General features: G+C 38.8%; 1 protein-coding gene across 3 annotated transcripts in view; it reads right to left on the bottom strand.

Moving 5' to 3' along the window:
- Positions 1–278: 278 nt before the first annotated feature.
- The window catches only part of ITGBL1 (integrin subunit beta like 1), a 192,122-nt gene continuing 174,069 nt past the window's right edge, over positions 279–18,331 (bottom strand). For 2 of the 3 annotated variants that reach the window (XM_081326533.1, XM_081326532.1), the window contains 4 exons: positions 13,818–13,934; positions 6,857–7,003; positions 2,876–2,989; positions 279–1,341 (listed from right to left, as the gene is read on the bottom strand). In XM_081326533.1, coding sequence (XP_081182659.1) covers positions 1,250–1,341; positions 2,876–2,989; positions 6,857–7,003; positions 13,818–13,934 — 470 coding nt within the window. In that variant the 3' untranslated portion in view covers positions 279–1,249. The remainder of the gene's footprint in view (positions 1,342–2,875; positions 2,990–6,856; positions 7,004–13,817; positions 13,935–18,331) is intronic. The other variant, XM_081326534.1, reaches the window with a different exon arrangement.

Raw genomic sequence — 18,331 nt, 5'->3', positions numbered from 1 at the left:
AAATCTTGAGCCAGGCAGGATCAAACTCCTGGCAGTGGGCAGAGTTTGCCTGAAATACTGCTTTCTAATCATTGCACCATCACTGCTGTATAACACACATACACATGCATGTGTGCGGACAAAGACCCATACGCAAATAAAGATATTCCAAACAGAATTGTCCAATATATTTGATATTTTAATCAAAAGGAGCATTTTTAATCCAACCAAAAGGAGTGACAAATAATATTCACCTTGTCAAGCATGAATTATTTCTCTGCTGCTTAGTGCCCAACAGTATTACTGGTCTTGGTGCCAGATTACTCTTCTTCTTTTGATATGACCTCCTTTGTTCCCATTTACTTTGTAATCCACCTAGTTGTGGTTAAACATGTACTGTCCATGACTTCACAAATCTTCCTGTTGGTCATCATACCAAATGAAATGTTCTAACAAGACTGGCAAAATCATAACCAAAACATTTTGATGGCAGTGTTAGTGAAGATGACAAAGAAACAGAAATAAAATTATGCTAAGAAAAACAAGCATTCGAGCAAACACTCTATGCTTGCAACTTGTGCCTAAATGACTCGTATAGAATGTATTTTTCAAGATTCAGGTGTTTTATTTTTTCCCATAAAAAATCAGGGGATGCATAAATCAAGATAAATGGTTTGATCTTATTGCTAATCCTGTGGAAGGAAGCAATGCTTTAATTCAGGGAGGGATGTCCTTAAATGCTCCCATTCTATCCAGCTCCTTCCCCCAGGTCTTGCAGATAAGTGAATGAAGATTGATAGTAAGTGGTAAACTAAACAGCAAGCAGCTTTTGTAGTGATCTATGTGAAAGTTTTCAAGAGAAAAATGAACAGATTTCCATAGTCAGAAGGATCCCCTCCATCACTGTCACCAATTCAGACATTTTGCATAATCCTAAACCATTTTGAATTATTTCATTTAAAACAGTTCTTCCTTTACTAGGAAGCTTATATTCAGTCATCCAAGTACAATATATAATAAATCTTGTCTCATTTGTAGCACACTTAAAAGCTAAGTGAGGGAGAGGCACACCCAGAGAAAGAATATACACGCAGAATTAGAACAACAGAGCCACACAGAAGTGCTCTTATATTTTAAGAAATATTTTACTGAGCTGATTGATTAGGATGGGTAGGGGGTTTTTTGGGGTTGTGTTCATCTTACATTTATGTAGTCTAGCAGCCTTATTCTACACCACATATCCATCAGTGTTCAGCATTTCATGGCAATGTTAAGGATATTCATTTCCAAGCCAGATCTCACAAGCATTTCCAGTCCAACCTGCCCAGCACTCGCAGTTTCCACAGCTACATATGCCATTTCCTGGAACAAAACAACATTATCCATAATTGAAATTAAAAATGAGTTGCTCTGTGAAAGTGTAAACCATCACAAAAAATAGCTTTTATTTTTCTTTCTGCCTAATTTCCCCTTCTGGCTTGAACTGAAGCACTCTCAAGGCTTCAGGCATTTATTTTCTCTTTAGATCCCTCCAAATTGCTCAAAATGAGGATCCTGAGAGCCACAAAACTGATTGGGGTAGATCACACATAAGCCTTAAACACTTTCTGTATCTCTGTTTTAAGGAGATCTGATGATGAGCAAGAAGTGAGGTAAGATCCCCTAGGAAGTAGTAACTGCTTCAAAGTAATTCACACAAATTTATAGTTCAGATAGCATTTCTACTCAGATCTCCCCAGTCCAATTCTAGCACTAACCATTTAACTTATGATTGTGTGAAATTGCAATTGTGTGTGTGTGTATGCATCAGTATACTGTACATGAGTGGGAAAGAATATAATACCAGATAAACAAAGCCTGCACCATTTTGAGACAAGTCCAAATGACTTGGAACCTGACTTGACACAGGGGCTTCTCAACATGCCCAGAAAAATATTTATGATAGTGATATTAATGATAGCATATGATATTATATGCTATTTATAATAGTGAACATTTATGATGTGACAGACTTTATGATAGTCTCTGTGTGTCATTTGCTGTTCTCGGGTGTAATGGAATACTTAACTCCTTCCTCTTTCAAAAATCAGTTTTATAATGGGAAACATTCTAAGTGTCTGCTACAACATTCTAAGTGTCAACTACTATTCAGGGAAATTCAAACAGGCTCACACTTGGATGGGTGCCCTGAAATGGTACAGAAGGTCTCTCTCTCTCTCTCTCTCTCTCTCTCTCTCTCTCTCTCTCTCTCTCTCTCTCTCTCTCTCTCTCTCTCTCTCTCTCTCTCTCTCTCTCTCTCTCTCTCTCTCTCTCTCCCTCTCCCTCTCCCTCTCCCTCTCCCTCTCCCTCTCCCTCTCCCTCTCTCTCTCTCTCTCTCTCTCTCTCTCTCTGTGTGTGTGTGTTTGTGTAAGGGGGGAGCTGTCCTATTGACTCTTTAAAACTTTGCTTCATACACATAGTCCAGAGGTTCCCAATCTTTTGGACATCATGGACCGGTTCCGTGGAGAGAGGTTTTTCCGTGGACCGGAGGGTGCATGGTTTTGTGTGCTGCCTGCATCTCGCGGATGGGGCTTTGCTTGTTTGTGCAGACCAGTTGCTGGCATGCCAAGAACCGGTACTGTTCCATAAACTGGGGGCTGGGGACCCTTGACATACTTACTCATGAAGAAAAACTATCTTTGAAAGTATCTCTTCTCATTTGTTTAGAAATCTTACTTTTCCAAAGTAATAATTGCAAAAGAAATAATTAAGGGTCCTGTGCGTCTTAGTTTATAGCACCTGCTCTGAACTCAAGAGGCTGTTGGATGGGTGAGACCATGCAATGCTTTGGGAGCAGCTAAGACCCATTGTGTCTCCTCAGACAGCAGATAGGTTGACTGTGGAGATCATACAACACCTGTGCAAATAAGGCCATCATATTTGTCACAATCCTGGTCATCACATTCACAGAATTCTCCTGAAATGTACCATTCCTGGGAAGAACAGATGCATTTTCCACAGTGACAGGAACCTGAAAGCACAGAAAAAATATTACTGGCACTCAGAGAAGAGCAGAATCAGGCACAGGACATCTTAGGTAATCAGTGCCTATCAATAAATGATTGTCTACAAGGAGTTCATTGTGATAAAAGCCTATTGGTAAGAAGGATGTTCAATGGGGGGATGGGGAGAGCTTTAACTTTAAAGGTTTTTTTAGGATGCTCTATAATGATTTCCCTCCATTTTGATTTAATCAGGGGTTGCTTGGAAGGACATTTTGTCTTGGTTCCAAAGCTCTAAAATTGAAGTCATCCTTCTCTGCGGGATTAAGGGAGAGTGGATGAAGGGCTGTGAGAAGATTTAGCAAAGGTAAAGGGAAGAGAAAGGACAAAACCCCAAGGTTACTGAAACTACGGAGATGTAATCAAGGAATAAAAACAGAGTGAGGTAATAAGAACAGTTCTCACTGGACTGTCTATAGCTCTGTGGAAATACCATGCTGCTCACGTATCCCACTTGCTTTTCTTTTGAGCACTTTTTCCCCCAGGCCAGAGTACAAACAGTTGGGCATTAATTGTTGGGCATTAACACCAAATGTCTGTGGTTTCAATCTATCAACTGTGTTTTACCCGATGCCATACTGAACCCAAAAGTCCGTCTTTTTAAGCACCATATTTTTCAGAGTTAATTCAAGAATTGACTTCAAACTAATGATTTGAACAGGTGTGCAGATATCCTAAAATCCCAGTGAATAGCAAACAATGTGTAGAGATACCAGATCATCTTTGAATCAAGTTTGACTCCTGATGACTTCACTAGTTTCCATATGACAGTAACAGATGCAGTTTCCCATTGCCTTCCTCTATCTAGTATGTTTCTCTCTCCATCTAACACAAATCTCTGTTATTTCCTGGAGTCTCCATCTAGTAACCAGGCCAATCCTACTTTGTTTCCATACTCAGACAAGGTCGCAGTTTAGTTTTTCCAAGGTCAGCTAGATGCTGCCACATAGCTAGGTTTACTCTGCAAAACCAACTAGCAAATAAAATTGCCATCCAAAAATGAAGTTGTATTGCAGTTGAGTGCCCATTTTATTCTTAAAATGTATGTATTTATATTTTATAAATATAAATGTGATCACATGACTGTAGGGACACTGTAATGGTTGCAGCTTCAAGGACAATTAGAAATCGATTTTTTCAGTGTCATCAGAACTTTGAATAATCACTGAACAAGGGCTATCTATCACTTGGTTCTGCTACCCCCCAAATGTAGCCTGATAGTTATGCGGTAAGCCTCAGCAAAATAAAAAACAACTAGCACAATGAGTCCAAAGAGCGACAAAAACAGAGGGACAATAAGAGAAAGCAGAAATAGGCTAAATTTGCATTGACTCGATTTCTATTTCAAAAAGACCCAGCTTTCTAGGTCCATACTGTGGATAATTAGCATGGATAGTCCCACAGGAAATGGCCTTTATTTACTCTGACTTTATTAACCTACTGATGTACATAATAACAGTAGAAGAGAGGTGGAAAATAAGACACCATAGGATCCCTCCTCTATGCTGCACCATGAAGGAAACAGGTTGCTGAATGGGATGATGTGCCCAGCAATTTCTAGACTTTCAATAGGAATATTTTTGTGTTTTTTTTAAAGAAGTACATTCCTTTATATTTATTTTAGAGAAAAAATGAGAATTCTTTAGCAAAAGAGTTAAGAACTTATAGTGAATCAGAAGGAACCCAATGGGAAGCAGACTTTTTTAAGTACAGGTAGCCCTCGACTTACAACAATTCATTTAGTGACTGTTCAAAGTTACATCATTGAAAAAAGTGACTTATGACCATTTTTCACATTTACAATCATTGCAGAATTCCCCTCAGGTCACAGGATCAGAATTCGGATACTTGGCAACCAATTCACACGACAGTTGCAGTGTCACGGAGTCATGTGATCCCCTTTTGCAACCTTCTGACAAGCCAAGTCGATAAGGAAGCCAGATTCACTTAAAAGCCATGTCACTAACTTAACAACTGCAGTGATTCACTTAACAACTGTGGCAAAAAAGGTAATAAAATCAGCCAAAACCTCACTTAACAAAAAGTCTCACTTAGCAACAGAGATTTTGGACTACCTGTATCTGAGAAAACTCTGGGTATTTTAAATTATTTCCCTCCCTATTGTGTAACAAAGTCTCAACTCACTTCTGGAGAATCAAATTTAGAACATAGAATATAGAATAATAGAGATGAAAGGGACCTTGGAGTTCTAGTACAAACCCCTTTGCTCATGTGAGAGACCTTATACCATTTCAGGCAAATGGTTGTCTAATCTTTTTTTGAAAGCCTCCAGTGATGGAGCACCCACAACGTCTGAAGGCAAGCTATTCCATTGGTTGATTGCTCTCACTGGTAGGAAATTTCTACTTAATTCTAGGTTGCTTCTATCCTTGGTTAGTTTCCATCCATTGTTTCTTGTCTTGCCTTTTGGTGCTTTGGAAAATAGTTTGACCCCCTCATCTTTGTAGGAGCCCCTCAAATATTGGAACACTGCTATCATGTCTCCCCTAGTCCTTCTTTTCGTTAGACTAGACCACAGGTCTGCAACCCGCGGCTCCAGAGCCGGATGCGGTTCTTTCAGCCGACTCCTGCGGCTCCTAGTCCTCTGCCATGTGCAGTCCAAAAAAAAAAAGTGGGACTAAAAAAGTTCAACCAATCAATTCAAATATGCGGGGTAGGTGCATATCTCGCCTTGGCTCCACTCTTCAGTCAAACCCTGTTCTGCGCATGCGCGCATGTACACAAATGCGCACACATTTTGCGGCTCCCAGCTTTTCCTTTTGTGAGGGAACCGGTTCTGAGTGGCTCTTTCACTGTTTCAGGTTGCTGACCCCTGGACTAGACATATCCAATTCCTATAACTGTTCTTCTTATGTTTTAGTCTCCAGCACTACCTAGAACCTGGACCTCCTTTTGGACAAATCATGTAAAAATATATGATATTTTGTAAAAAAAAAAAATCACATACAGCCACACACACAAACACACACACTTTACAATAAATAAAGCAGAAAAGGATAGGTATGCTGTGATGATGTGCAACATTCATAGAAATTATAATCAAATCCTGCAATGCTGCTTTATTTACTCCAATTTCCAAAAACATTTGAGGAAGGATGGAAGTAACTCTATATTCTTAGGTTAAGCATCTTCACTAAATAGATGAAGTATGTGTGGCTGGATTTATTCTACAAAAAATAAAAATATCACTTCATCTTCTACTTCAGATTCTTTCTTCTCCCCTGGATTCACCATCAAGGCATAACCCTGAACCTTATTATTGGAAATACCTCTGATCTTCAAAGACTAGGACCAAAATACCATTTACAATGAAAGCTGATGAGTACAACATGCTACCTTATAAAAGCTCTAAAATAAAGAAACTGAATGAAATTTGATTAATATGAATTGCACGAACAGTGCAAGAGAAGGCATGTAGGAGGTGGACAAGAACTTTTCCATTCTGCTCAATAGCAAATTTCCTTCTTAGATGTTTAGCAATTGTAGAGTCACCTGCTGCTAGTAGCACTTAAAACATAATGCTAAAATATATCCCATAATACACAATGACCCCATATTGATATATACACCCACAAGGAGATCACCAAATGGAATTGCATGCTGTTGGTAAATAGTTCCTGAGGGCAAAGCTTCTCAAAGCAATGTGGAGTGCTTCACCACAAGAATTTTCTGTATTATAAACATTTTGAAAAGCATTTTTTTAACAGCAAGGGATTACCAAAGAAAGTGCCTCAAGTTGTGAAGCACAAGTTGTACTTTTTTTAATCTTCTGGAACAGGGCCATTTGAAACATCATCAGTTCCTCACCTACTTACCCTTTCCTGAGCATAATATGCCATCGGCTGATTCACAGAAACTTCTGCTCTCCTCTTCCGCCATGTTACATTTTCTTGGGTGTTGACACAATTTTCCAAACCATCCATCCTTACAAATGCAACGACCGCAGGAACAGGTCCCGTGATCTAGATAAAAGGAGAATCCCTAGGCAGGGACTTTAATAGGCAGAGGAGTTTAGTCACCTTGTCCTTTCGGAGGTGCTTGTGAATCTGTGTCTATTTCCACCTCATACTAAGGATGTGAGATGGTTTAGGCCAGGGGTCCCCAACCTTTTTGGTTGCACGTACCAGTGGTGGTGGCTTCTGAAGTTTTGGTAGCGGGGGGGGGGATGGTTTCACACATGCAACCTAAATCCTGTGCATGCACAAATGAAGCTTCACATGCTTGCCTGCCACTTTGGTGGCTCAGTTCCCAACAGGCTGTGGACCACTACAGCACCTGCTCCCTCCCAGCACTGTGCTTCCTGTCATGTTAGAAGAAGTTAGAAGAAAAGGCCTTTCTGCTAAATGTCAGTAGGCTTGCCAGAAATCTTGTTCAAACTCCTAATGCAACTTTGTCTTTAATTTTTAGATTTTATTGATTTTATTGTAATTTCTTTGATCCTTGTGAGCTGTCCAGACCCATTGAGAGTGTAAAAGCCCCTGATGAAATTCTTATTTGCAAGAAAGTTGCATGATCTTCTCCTGGAGGATAATGGTCTTATCTCCAAGTGGGTGCTTGAGCCAAACCAAAAATCGTTGCAACTGCACGTAACAGTTTGTAACAATCTGTAAAGAGAAAACATTCTGTCTCTCTTGCAGGTTTCAGAAAAGGTAGCATACAGAAGATGTAAGGATCTCTATTCAAATGAAGTAGATGAACCTGCTGTATTTTTGCCTATCTCAGAATGGATTTCTAATTCTTGCATTGTGCCAAAAGGGAAGATGATCACAGCCTGCCTGAATTGGAGAATAATAGCTGAATAGGAAAATCTGAAATCTATTCTCTTGCCCCACCCTTCCTATAGAGATTTAGGATTGTCTTTCTCCCTGCAAGATAGATTAAGATGGATAATTAGTGGGGAGATTTCACTTTAGGCATATGATGCAAGGCCTTATCATATTCCTTCTTCTCTGTGCTATTTAAAATGAGCTTGTTTAGTGAAAACACTTGAAAATAAAGGGCTCTTCCCCATATAAGGACCAGATCCTTGCATATCTCTACAATACCATGTACTGTATCTCCCAGTGGTTTTGGCACTTCACCTGATTAACTTCAGTGGTTAATTGCCCCATCAGCTGTTTCACAGAGAATGCAATGAAGCTAGACTTGTGCTATTTTCTCCATAGCTGTGCAGTATACAATTTCTCCTAAGAGGAAATTTCTACCATGTCACAGTTGGTAGTCCCAAGGATATCCCTTCTATTCTTAAGAGAAAACATCATCACTCCTTGCTAGCATTCCTCTCTTGTAGGCAATCAGTAAAGAGCTTTTGTTTTGTTGTTTACTGTTTTTCCAGCAGAGAAAGCAATGCGACCAGGGAGGAACAAGCAAAGAGAGCAGAATCTCAGTAGTTGCCATTTTTAGACCACCCCCCACCCCCAATTTCTCTCTTGAGGAATTAGTCAGTTCAGAAGCAAGAACAGAAATACACGAAAAGTGATATAGCACTGCAAAGATGCTGTATGAGAGAGAGAAAATATTTGGCTGATCTTCAGTTCTCTTTTTATTTGCATCCATATAAAACTGCAGATATGCAGGTCTCATTTCGCCTAGCCATTTCAAAAGACTGGATGTAGCGAAGAGCTTAATGTTTATTTTAGATGAAGTGCCAATATAGTTAAGTGGATGATTTGTCCATCAAGGTGAGTGGTATTTAGCCTCCTCTGAAAGTGCTATATAGACTACTCCCAAAGCAGAGGTAGGCAACCTCTTCCAACTGGAAGTCACAATTTTAATGGATAATTGTAGTCATGACTAACTCTCTTTTGGAGAGGGAGGTTCTGTCACTCATGAAAATGCTTGTTTTATATCAGAAGTCATTGAGAAATCATCTGGCTGTAAAACATCCTTGCCAATGTACTTCCAGCTGTGGAATCCTACTGTAGGTGACTCCAGATTAGAGAAAAACAAGATAAGGAAAGTCTGCAGATCATGATTTCTGAAATTCTTTGCAATCCTTTAATAGCACTTCCACTCTGGGTCATATGATCAGGAAGGAGGAGGTAGAAGGCTTAGGAATGGAGCTGGTAGGAGTCTTCTGAGTTGATGCTCAATTGTTTCTCTCTCTCTTGGATGCAAATGCTTGTTGGATTGCTTTTCCTCTAAAGCTTCTAGCCAGATACAGACCATTTTTGTTTCCTCCTCCCACTAAACCAAATTTGGTTACACTCTGTTTTCAGGGAGTTGCCTACTGACAAACAAATAGGCAATCTTCTGTCTGTCTGTCCATCAACAGGATAATTGTCTGAAGACCAAATAGAATGGGTTTACATTTGGTCCATTGAGACAAATTGGCAAGAGAAAAATCAGGCTCAAAGGTAGGCCAAATCCAGAGAGGGTCTGGAGAGAAAACACATCCCCAATGTTGCCATATTGGAGAAGCAATTGGGCAAGGTGTCAACTGCTCTATTCTGAGTCCTGCCTCTTCTCCCTCCTGGTTGGGTAAGCTAGGAAGGAGCATGTGCTTCTCAGGGTACACATACCTACAAATGTACCCGGTCACAATACAAGGGAAAACTAGAAAGAAACCCATCCACACATATTTCATCTTACTTCATTATACGGAAGAAAATGCACACACTTCCTATGGTCGCTGCTGGTTAAAAAGGCTGGAAAATATCGGGAAGCTATGTTCTGCCTGTTTTCTCTAAGTTGTATTCATCTTAAATGAGTACATCAGCTATTAATTTTTGTACTTTGTATTTTAGTATTTATTGCCCTGTTCACCGCCCTGAGTCCTTCGGGAGAAGGGCGGTATACAAATTAAATTAATAATAATAATAAAATAATGGTGCTGTTTTGATTAAGAACTTCTGGCTTTGATGATTTCTACCTTGGAAATTCCCTGTGAATTATTGTTTATGGGGTTGTCATTGAGAATGTATTTAATACTGTTTTAAAACAATCTAGAACAGGGGCGTCAAACTTGATAGTGTCACGTGATGTATTGTGACCCATCGTGATGTTTTTTGCCTTTGCAGAGCTGGGTGGCCATGGCCTGCACGTGACACATCCAGCCCATGGGGCACCAGTTTGACTCCCCTGATCTAGAACGATTTATTTCCAGACTTTTTTTTCCCCATGGCAATATACATAGAATCTCCCTTTCCAATTTTTCTACCATTGTAACTAAGAGAGACAGATAAAGTCACCCAATTTGGGCCTGCCTGAGTCACTCTCAAACATCTGAGCAAATACATTGCACCTATCAGTTCCTGAGAGCAGAATTTCAACATTTCTTCTGGTCTTTTTTTTGCTTAAGTAAAGGTGACCATGCAAGGTGAAGCTCAGCTCCAATCCCAGATGTGAAATACAGTGTATGCTCTCCAAAAAGTCTACTTTGGTACTGTTTCAATGCCAGGCAAAGACCTTTTTCTTCTTTCCCATCTTTTATCCTCTTTATATTTCTGTTGTGCTTTCGTTTATTTTTAGATTTCCTTGTGATGCTTCTTTTAGTGTTTCCTTTTAATTGGCTCTTGTTTTAACTGGATCTAGCAGGTTGTTTTCCATTTGAGTTACACAGACTTTATTGATGTTTCATTCTATGTCATCTTAAAAGTGATTAGCTAACAAGGCAATTATTAAATCTCCAAAAGTATCTGGAAAAAATAAACGGCAAGTCAGCTCAGGTAAAATATTCTAAATGCTGAAAAGACAGTTTACATTATCAAGCATATTATTTAACTACCCTACATTATTTCCTATCACGGCAAACTTTCTTTCCCGCTGAGTCTCCTGGGACATTTTATTTCCATGAGAAATTTGAATATCACAGCACTTTTTTTCTGCATTCAGTTCATAAAGGAGAAGGAGAAAGCAACATGAGGAAATAAGTTCCATTCCAATCAAGGGCACCAGTTTAAGTGAATAAAGTTTAGAGTGTGATCAGAACAGAACAAGGTATGTAGGTCTTCAATTGCTTTCCCTTCTTAGAAGGGTGACAGATCTTGCTGAGAATCTTTCTCTTTATCCAATGATGGAAAGTAGCATTTTTAAGCCCTTGCAAGTATGTAAGATCATGGATGCTCTCATCCATCATATTTTCTCTTTATATTTACCTCAGCCTAGAGTTGGTAAATATATGAGCTATAAATCAATCTCTGCTAGTGAGACAAGCAGAAGATAACTATTCAGTTCACTTCCACCTCCATTTACTTTTTCAATAGTCTTCCTACCAGTTCTCCAAGATCACTTCTAGCTTTAACTCATTCCCATGAAATCATCAGGAGCTGAACTCCACTACTTGTTAACATTTGCAGAAGAAATTACTGTATGTTGAGGTTAGCATAACTTGATGCTAAATAGCTAGAAGCAGCCTGAAAAAAAATAAGTTTTATGCCTATGCATCTCAATATAATTGGTGGATTTTCCAATATCTTCTATATTGAAAAAGACTTTTTTTTAATGGGCATTTTTTCCCTGTAAGTTTGTATTTTTGTTGCCCAAATATGAAGCAAAGTATAAATGAGTAGTAGATATTTTAAGAAATCTGATTAATGGTATAATAAATGTGATGGGATTTTTTTTTTGCTGGAATTGTGTAAGTCCAATATACAACAGCAAATAGGTAAAATATTCTAAGTGCTGAAAGGATACATAAAGCTATCCTAAATTTCCCTGAGTATTTTCATGTGCAAAAATTCAGGTGCGGATCTACAATAAAGGTCTGAATTATTAGATATGTAATGCTAAACCACTGTAGGGCTGATCTCAATCTCATGCAGAATTTGATTTTTGTATTTAAGATTTCTACTCTAGTACACTTTTTCCCCTAAACCGTTACAATTCTGAGATTCTATCTTTCTGGTTAGCATAACTATTTGAAACTGAAGCGGAGGTGCGTGCATCAGGAACTGAGAATCATACAAATTTCTAGTATCTGGCAAACATAGCTCCTTTTTAGGCTATTCTTGACCAATATACATTTGTTTGGCTTTTGGTAGCTTCTGAAGAAATAAATAATTTTAAATAATAAAAAATCCTACCTTTCTCAAAATTTCTATACATTTATCTCCCCCACCCACCCACCCACCCAAAAAGCAGGGGGAAATTGAATCTATTGTTCATATCAGCATACAGTATTTTTCTGGACGTTTTAAATTACAATTCCCATCAACCACAACCAGCATGACCACTGCCTGCTCATCATTTTAGCTTCTTTATTGATTTCATTGACTTACAATTACAAAAGGATTAATGAACATATGCTTTTCCAAACCTGGTGAATTATCTTCCACCAGTCTCAACGAGATGAACAAGGACGAATGTTTGGAACTGTAGCTCAACAACAATACGCTCACAAATTCCCCATTGATGAACTATAAAAAGGGAACTAGACTTTGTTTTTCCTTGAATATGTGTCAATTCTCATGTAAGAAACTTCAGTTCTAACTGAATGGTGGAGGGTGGAAGGTTTATATTCTTTGTAGTCATCTGTTCATTAGCACGTATGGAACTGCTGAAAGGACTGTGTTGTAAACAGGAGACAGATGGTGTCTTATCTTTCCCTCTTTGTTGAGAGAGGGCTGTTCAGTCACCACTTATCTCCTGATTACAACATTGTCCCTTCAGTAGTTCCAAGACTGCTGAATACCCATTTGCACTATTCTGATGACCCTGAAGGCCCAAATGAAACCTCCAAGTGGCCTCAATGACTCTCAGAAAGAGTGATAAAGACCAGATGACTGCAAGGAATATAAATCCTTCCATCCACCACCATTCAGTCAGGACTGAAGAAGCTTCTTGGATGAGAAGCGAAACATCTTCAAGGAAAAACAAAGTTCAGTTGCCTTTTGAAAAAAACACCTTTGGGACAACCATGATGTGGATGACTGAGAATCTCCATAGACATATAGATGAGCACTTAATTAGAAATCATATCACATTTTGTGTAGCTTTGAGGTTCAACTGCAGGTAATAACTCATGGATATCCAATGTAGAGTCTATTTAAGCTTGATTCAGGAATCACTGGAGCACAGCCTAACACCCTACCTTTTCCACCAATATTTACTCCTGAAAACAAGGTATTCACTACAAACAACAAAGTGCTTCTAAATACATGCAAAGTATGTTTTATTTAATATACCCCAAAGGCTCATCTAGGTTTAAGGCAGTAGAGTAAATACCATTTCAAGAAAGGCTCTGGCACTTCCTTCAGAAGAATGGCTCCAGATGTTGAGATGTTGAGAAACATGGAAAGAATATGCATACAAATATTTATGTCTCCCATTGGCACACATGAATGTGATATTCAAACTAATATAGAGGAGACTCCAGATACTATTTCTTAGGAATAGGGACATTTTGCTGAATTTCAATTTTAAGTTTATAGCTGGTGAAGTGCACAGCACAGGACCTCATATGCCCTCATCTTTGCTATTCCTTCTGTTTCCCCAAGACGTGAATCACTGAGCATACGGTGGCCCATTAGTTTAATTCAGATGATAGATTCTGAGTCAATTCCTCCTGTTTCTTTCAAATAATTTTACATTTTTAGAAACAAAACCATTTGTTTACATTGTTTATTTTACAGAACATAGATATATATTAGATCAATTATTTATTTCATTTAAGAAAAATGCACATGGTAGATACCTATCTACCTCCATACTGTACATACATTCCTGCCTCTTAAAATGGTTACTTTATATTATCACAATAATTCCAAACCAGGGGAAAAAATTTGCACAGTAACCACAACATTACTTCATCTGAAATCCATATTAAAATTTACCTACCATTGCAGACATTGCCATCATTGTCTTCACACTGTCTATCATCACACTCGCAAAGCTTGCCATATATTTTGGACTCTCCAGGAGGAAAACATGTACACCGGCCACATTCACATTTTCCTGTAGAACAGTCATCTCTCATTAGTCAAATCCAGCAGCCAAGGTCAACTTGTTCTTGTCTATGACTCAACATAGCAAACTATCAAATAAATATAAAGATCAGCCTGAAAGAGGAAAGCAGTATTGCTTGTAAAGAAGACTTTTTTAAAAAATAGCTATGTAAGGGTTGTTTTGTGTTATAGGAACACAGAATTCTCTTAACCACATCAGGCTATTTATTCCTTGAGTTGTGTATTGCTGGCAATGGCTTGCCCTGTTTAGGACTGAGGTTCATCTCATCATCTCCTCCCTCTTTTTCTTATCTGGAGACTCAAAGGAGTAGATTTGGATCTTTTTTTGGGAAACAGATTACTCCACCAAGTATAATTACCCTTTGTTCTCCCTGAGGCTTGGATAACCATTTCCCAAGGTGTCTTTCCAACCTATTGCTGCAATATTAAGAGCTCATCTCCCTACTTAACATTGGTCAAAAGGCAACTTCTACCAGTCCTGCCTTCTCAACTGTCATTGGAACCTCCCAGAAAGTGAGAAGAGTGGGAAAGGAGTGTATTCAGAGTGCTTAAGCCAACCAGATAATACTAAGCAAGAGCTAGATGTCTGAGCTTGTGTGAGGTAGAGATTAAATAATTTTGGATAAGATGGCAGAAGAGAGGGAACTGAGTTCAGGCTGTCCTCTTGATTGTTTGTTGTGGCATATGTGAAGATGTTTTTTGGTAGAGCTTACCAAGGTGAAGGAGGATTTTTTTTTCCTACCTGTTTGGGTGGAAAGGTTGGAGGAGTGGACTGTGCTGTAGTGGAGTTGTTGCTTTGCCATGTTTGCTACTTTGCTGCATTGTTGCTTTATGGCATTTCCACAGTGTTTTGCCAGCTGTGCCTGCTAAGTTATCCTGGCTTCTGCCAGTGGCTTTTTTGAATCATTGGTTATTGGATCTGACAGGGCTTTTGGACTTTTGACTGCTTTCTGGAGGAGAGATGGGATCTGCAGGATTGGTCTCAGTCAGTGGTGATTGGGGAGATAAGGTCCAACCCTCAGCCCAGAGTGCTGCAGGTTATGGTGCTCTCTCCTAGTTAACATCTACATGAGGCTGCTGGGTGAGTTCATCCATTGCCATTGTAAACTGATGATACCCAATTATATATCACAGCCACTAGCAAATTAAGCAGTGCTGTGAATATCGTATCCTGGTGCCTGAAGGCTGTGAGGGTCTGGATGAAGTACAATAGGCTTCAGCTGAACCCTGGCAAGACTGAGCTTTGGGGCCTATCAGTTTTAGGATTATGTCATCTTTGTTGCTAGATGGGTTGCACAGCTTTATGCTATGCACCAGTTGCACCCATTCCTAGACTGTGAGGCTCTGCTCACAGTCACTCATGACCTAGTTACCTCTAGGTTAGATTACTGTAATGTGCTACCCTTGAAGAGTATCTTCAGCTAGTACAGAATGCAGCAGCACATTTATGTGTGTTCCCAGAAAACCACACGTCACACCTCTGTTCTGTGAGCTGCATTGTCTACTAGTTTGCTTCTGGGTCCAATTCAAAGGGTTGGTGTTAACCTTTAAACTCTTCATGGCATGGTAGCAGGTTATCTGAGGGACTGCCTCTCTCTGATTATGTCAGGCCATCCCATTAAATCTGGCAGAGAAGGCATGCTACAAGTATCTTATGCTAGGAACCTAAATTTGGTGTGTCTAGGATATCACCCTTCCTTATCATGGCACCTACCTTATGGAATATTCACCTCACCAACCAAGGTTAGGTTAGCTCCATCCCTGTTAATGTTCTAGAAGTTATTCAAGACCCAGTTATGCCACCCAGCTTCGCACAGAACCAATAACATCTTAAGATAGTTCCACTATTGATAAATTCATTCTCTCTCTGTCTATGGTTTGTACATTTTACATTTTACTATATATAATCTCAATAATTTGTTTTATATTTGATACTTATGGTATTTGTATAATTTTTGTCTTTATTTTATAACAATAATAGCTGAAGAAACAGTAGACCACCTGGTTAGCTGCTGCAAGATTATGCAGATTGAGTACAAACAACAACATGACAAGGTAGCAACAATATTGCATTGGAAGGTATTCGAGAAATACCATTTACCTGCAAGCAAGAACTATGACACCATAAAATAGAGAAAGTAATAGAAAATGCAGAGATTAAAGTGCTCTGACATTAGAATTCAAACAGACAGGCACCTTCTGCATAACACACCAGACTTAACAATTGTCAATAAGAAAGAGAAAAAAGCCTAGATAGTGGTTATGCCAGTACTTGGAGACACCAAAATAGAAGAGAAAGAAGATAACAAAATACAAAGACCTGCAAACAGAAATAGAACAGCTGTGATAAAAGAAAGCAAATGTAGTATCAATAGTCATAGGCATTTTGGGTGCAATCCCAAAACAACTACTGGTAGAGCACCACTTGAATACCATCACCATTAATAAATTCACCATCAGTCAATTGTAAAAGGCAGCTTTACTCAGAACAGCTTATATTCTGTGACGATACCTCTAATACCATAAAATATCAATATTTTGCAAGACTAAATGTGATTCCTCCCTTCCTCTTTTTATTTTCTTTCTTGCCCTGGGATCAAGCCTCTTTTATCTGATTGTTGCCTTAGTAACGGATCTTCCCTCTGTCCTTCAAAGCCATCCTCTACACTCTTCACATAAACAAATCAATAAAATTAAGGGCAGTGAAACTAGAAGAAGTCTGTCAGTCAAAGAGGAAAGTTATGTGGACTATATTAGATAGATAGCATAAGATTCCCTATAATTTTTTATAGTTATATAAATATATAATGATACATCTCTCTAGATATGAGTAGAGAGGTATCTACAGGTATAGATCTATGATCACTTCTACTTAAAGCAAAGGGGAAAATATATAATTAAATTTAATTGCTATATGGGAAATGGAGCTGGAGTTAACATCTCATGAATTGAGGGCTCTCCTTGGCTTTTTAGTGGTCATTAGAGCAGTGGTTAAAAAGTGGGCTGAGGAAAGTTTAAAAAATGATGAGGAGAATACATGAGAAGAATTAAAGATAACATTTTTGACTTAAAGGTAATAATATTAAATTGTTAATTCAGTTACTTCCCTTGTATGCCTTGTTATTATATAAAAGATTACTATTTGGCACCAACACTGGTTCTAGGTCCCCCAACCGCAGGCTTTGGAGAGATCCCCTCATCACTGGGCATCAGTTTACACATTCCTGAATTGCACAGAATAGTAGCTTTAAAAAAAATGCCATAAATGCAACTCAGTCAATTCAGTGAATTTAAAGAGAAACTGAACCCAACCCACTGAATCTTTTTTTTTCCTGTTGAAAAGAAGAGGAAACCATAGTCTAATACACGCAGTCCACAACTTATAAACCAGTCGTTTAATGGTCAGAGTTATGAACGGCTCGTAAGGGGTACCTCTGGCTATCATAAAATGCCATGCTGATACCCTTGCACCTCCATAGTTTCATGACTACATTTGGCAACTGGCTCACATTTACAACTAGTTGCAGCATCCTGCGGTCAAGTTAGCACAATTTGCAATACTTTTTGCTGGTTTCTGGTGGTTTTTGCTGGTTTCTGGCAAAAAGCCTCCCACACCTATGACCATGTGATTCATTTAATTGCTGCAAAAACAGTTATATAACTGAGTCCTTTAAAATGAGTGGCTTGAGTTACAAATATTATGACAAAAATTCCTACAAGGCTACCTGTAAGATTTTTTCACCACCTTTTTTCCACATCTGCCCCAAGAAGCCAATCACTGGAAGGCACAAAAGAAGCACAGTCAGACAATGCAAAATTAAATTTCAAGTCACTGTATAAAAGAGGCTGCATTCTGGGCCAATGTAATTGAAGAACAACAAAACAGGAGGGCAAATTTCCAGGACCCCACAGTAAGGAATTTCAGCAGCTTTACTACTTTATCAAATGTGTTTGGCTAAGCTTCACAATGTTCAAAGCACTCATTCCATGAGGTCATAATCATTAAGATATCAGAGATTCCCATCAAGTTGAAAAGGGATCAGCATTTCACCCTTGCTTGGTTCGTTTTGCTGGAGTAATAGCTTTGCCATAGCAACCTTCTTGCGGAGGGAGAAAGTGAGCAAGGGGAGCTTCCTGAATTGGCTTTGGAATACAAAGCGCACACAAACAAATGCATGTTTTTATCAGTCCAGTTCATCATTCTCTTGATTTCCAGGAACTAGATTTTTGCCTATTTAATGTTGGCTATCTATACTTGGAAAACTCAACAACAACAACATCTATGCTTAAAATCTTGCTTTGTATTGAGAGTCAGAGAATTCCTAGGAAACTGGTATTCAGATTCTGAAGTAATTGTTGTTGTTAGTTGCAAAGTCATGTCTGACC

This window comes from Vipera berus, assembly GCF_964194415.1.
Source record: "Vipera berus genome assembly, chromosome: 4".
Classification (NCBI taxonomy): domain Eukaryota; kingdom Metazoa; phylum Chordata; class Lepidosauria; order Squamata; family Viperidae; genus Vipera; species Vipera berus.
Note: the sequence above shows the minus strand (reverse complement) of the source record. Positions and strands in the feature narration are given on the sequence as shown.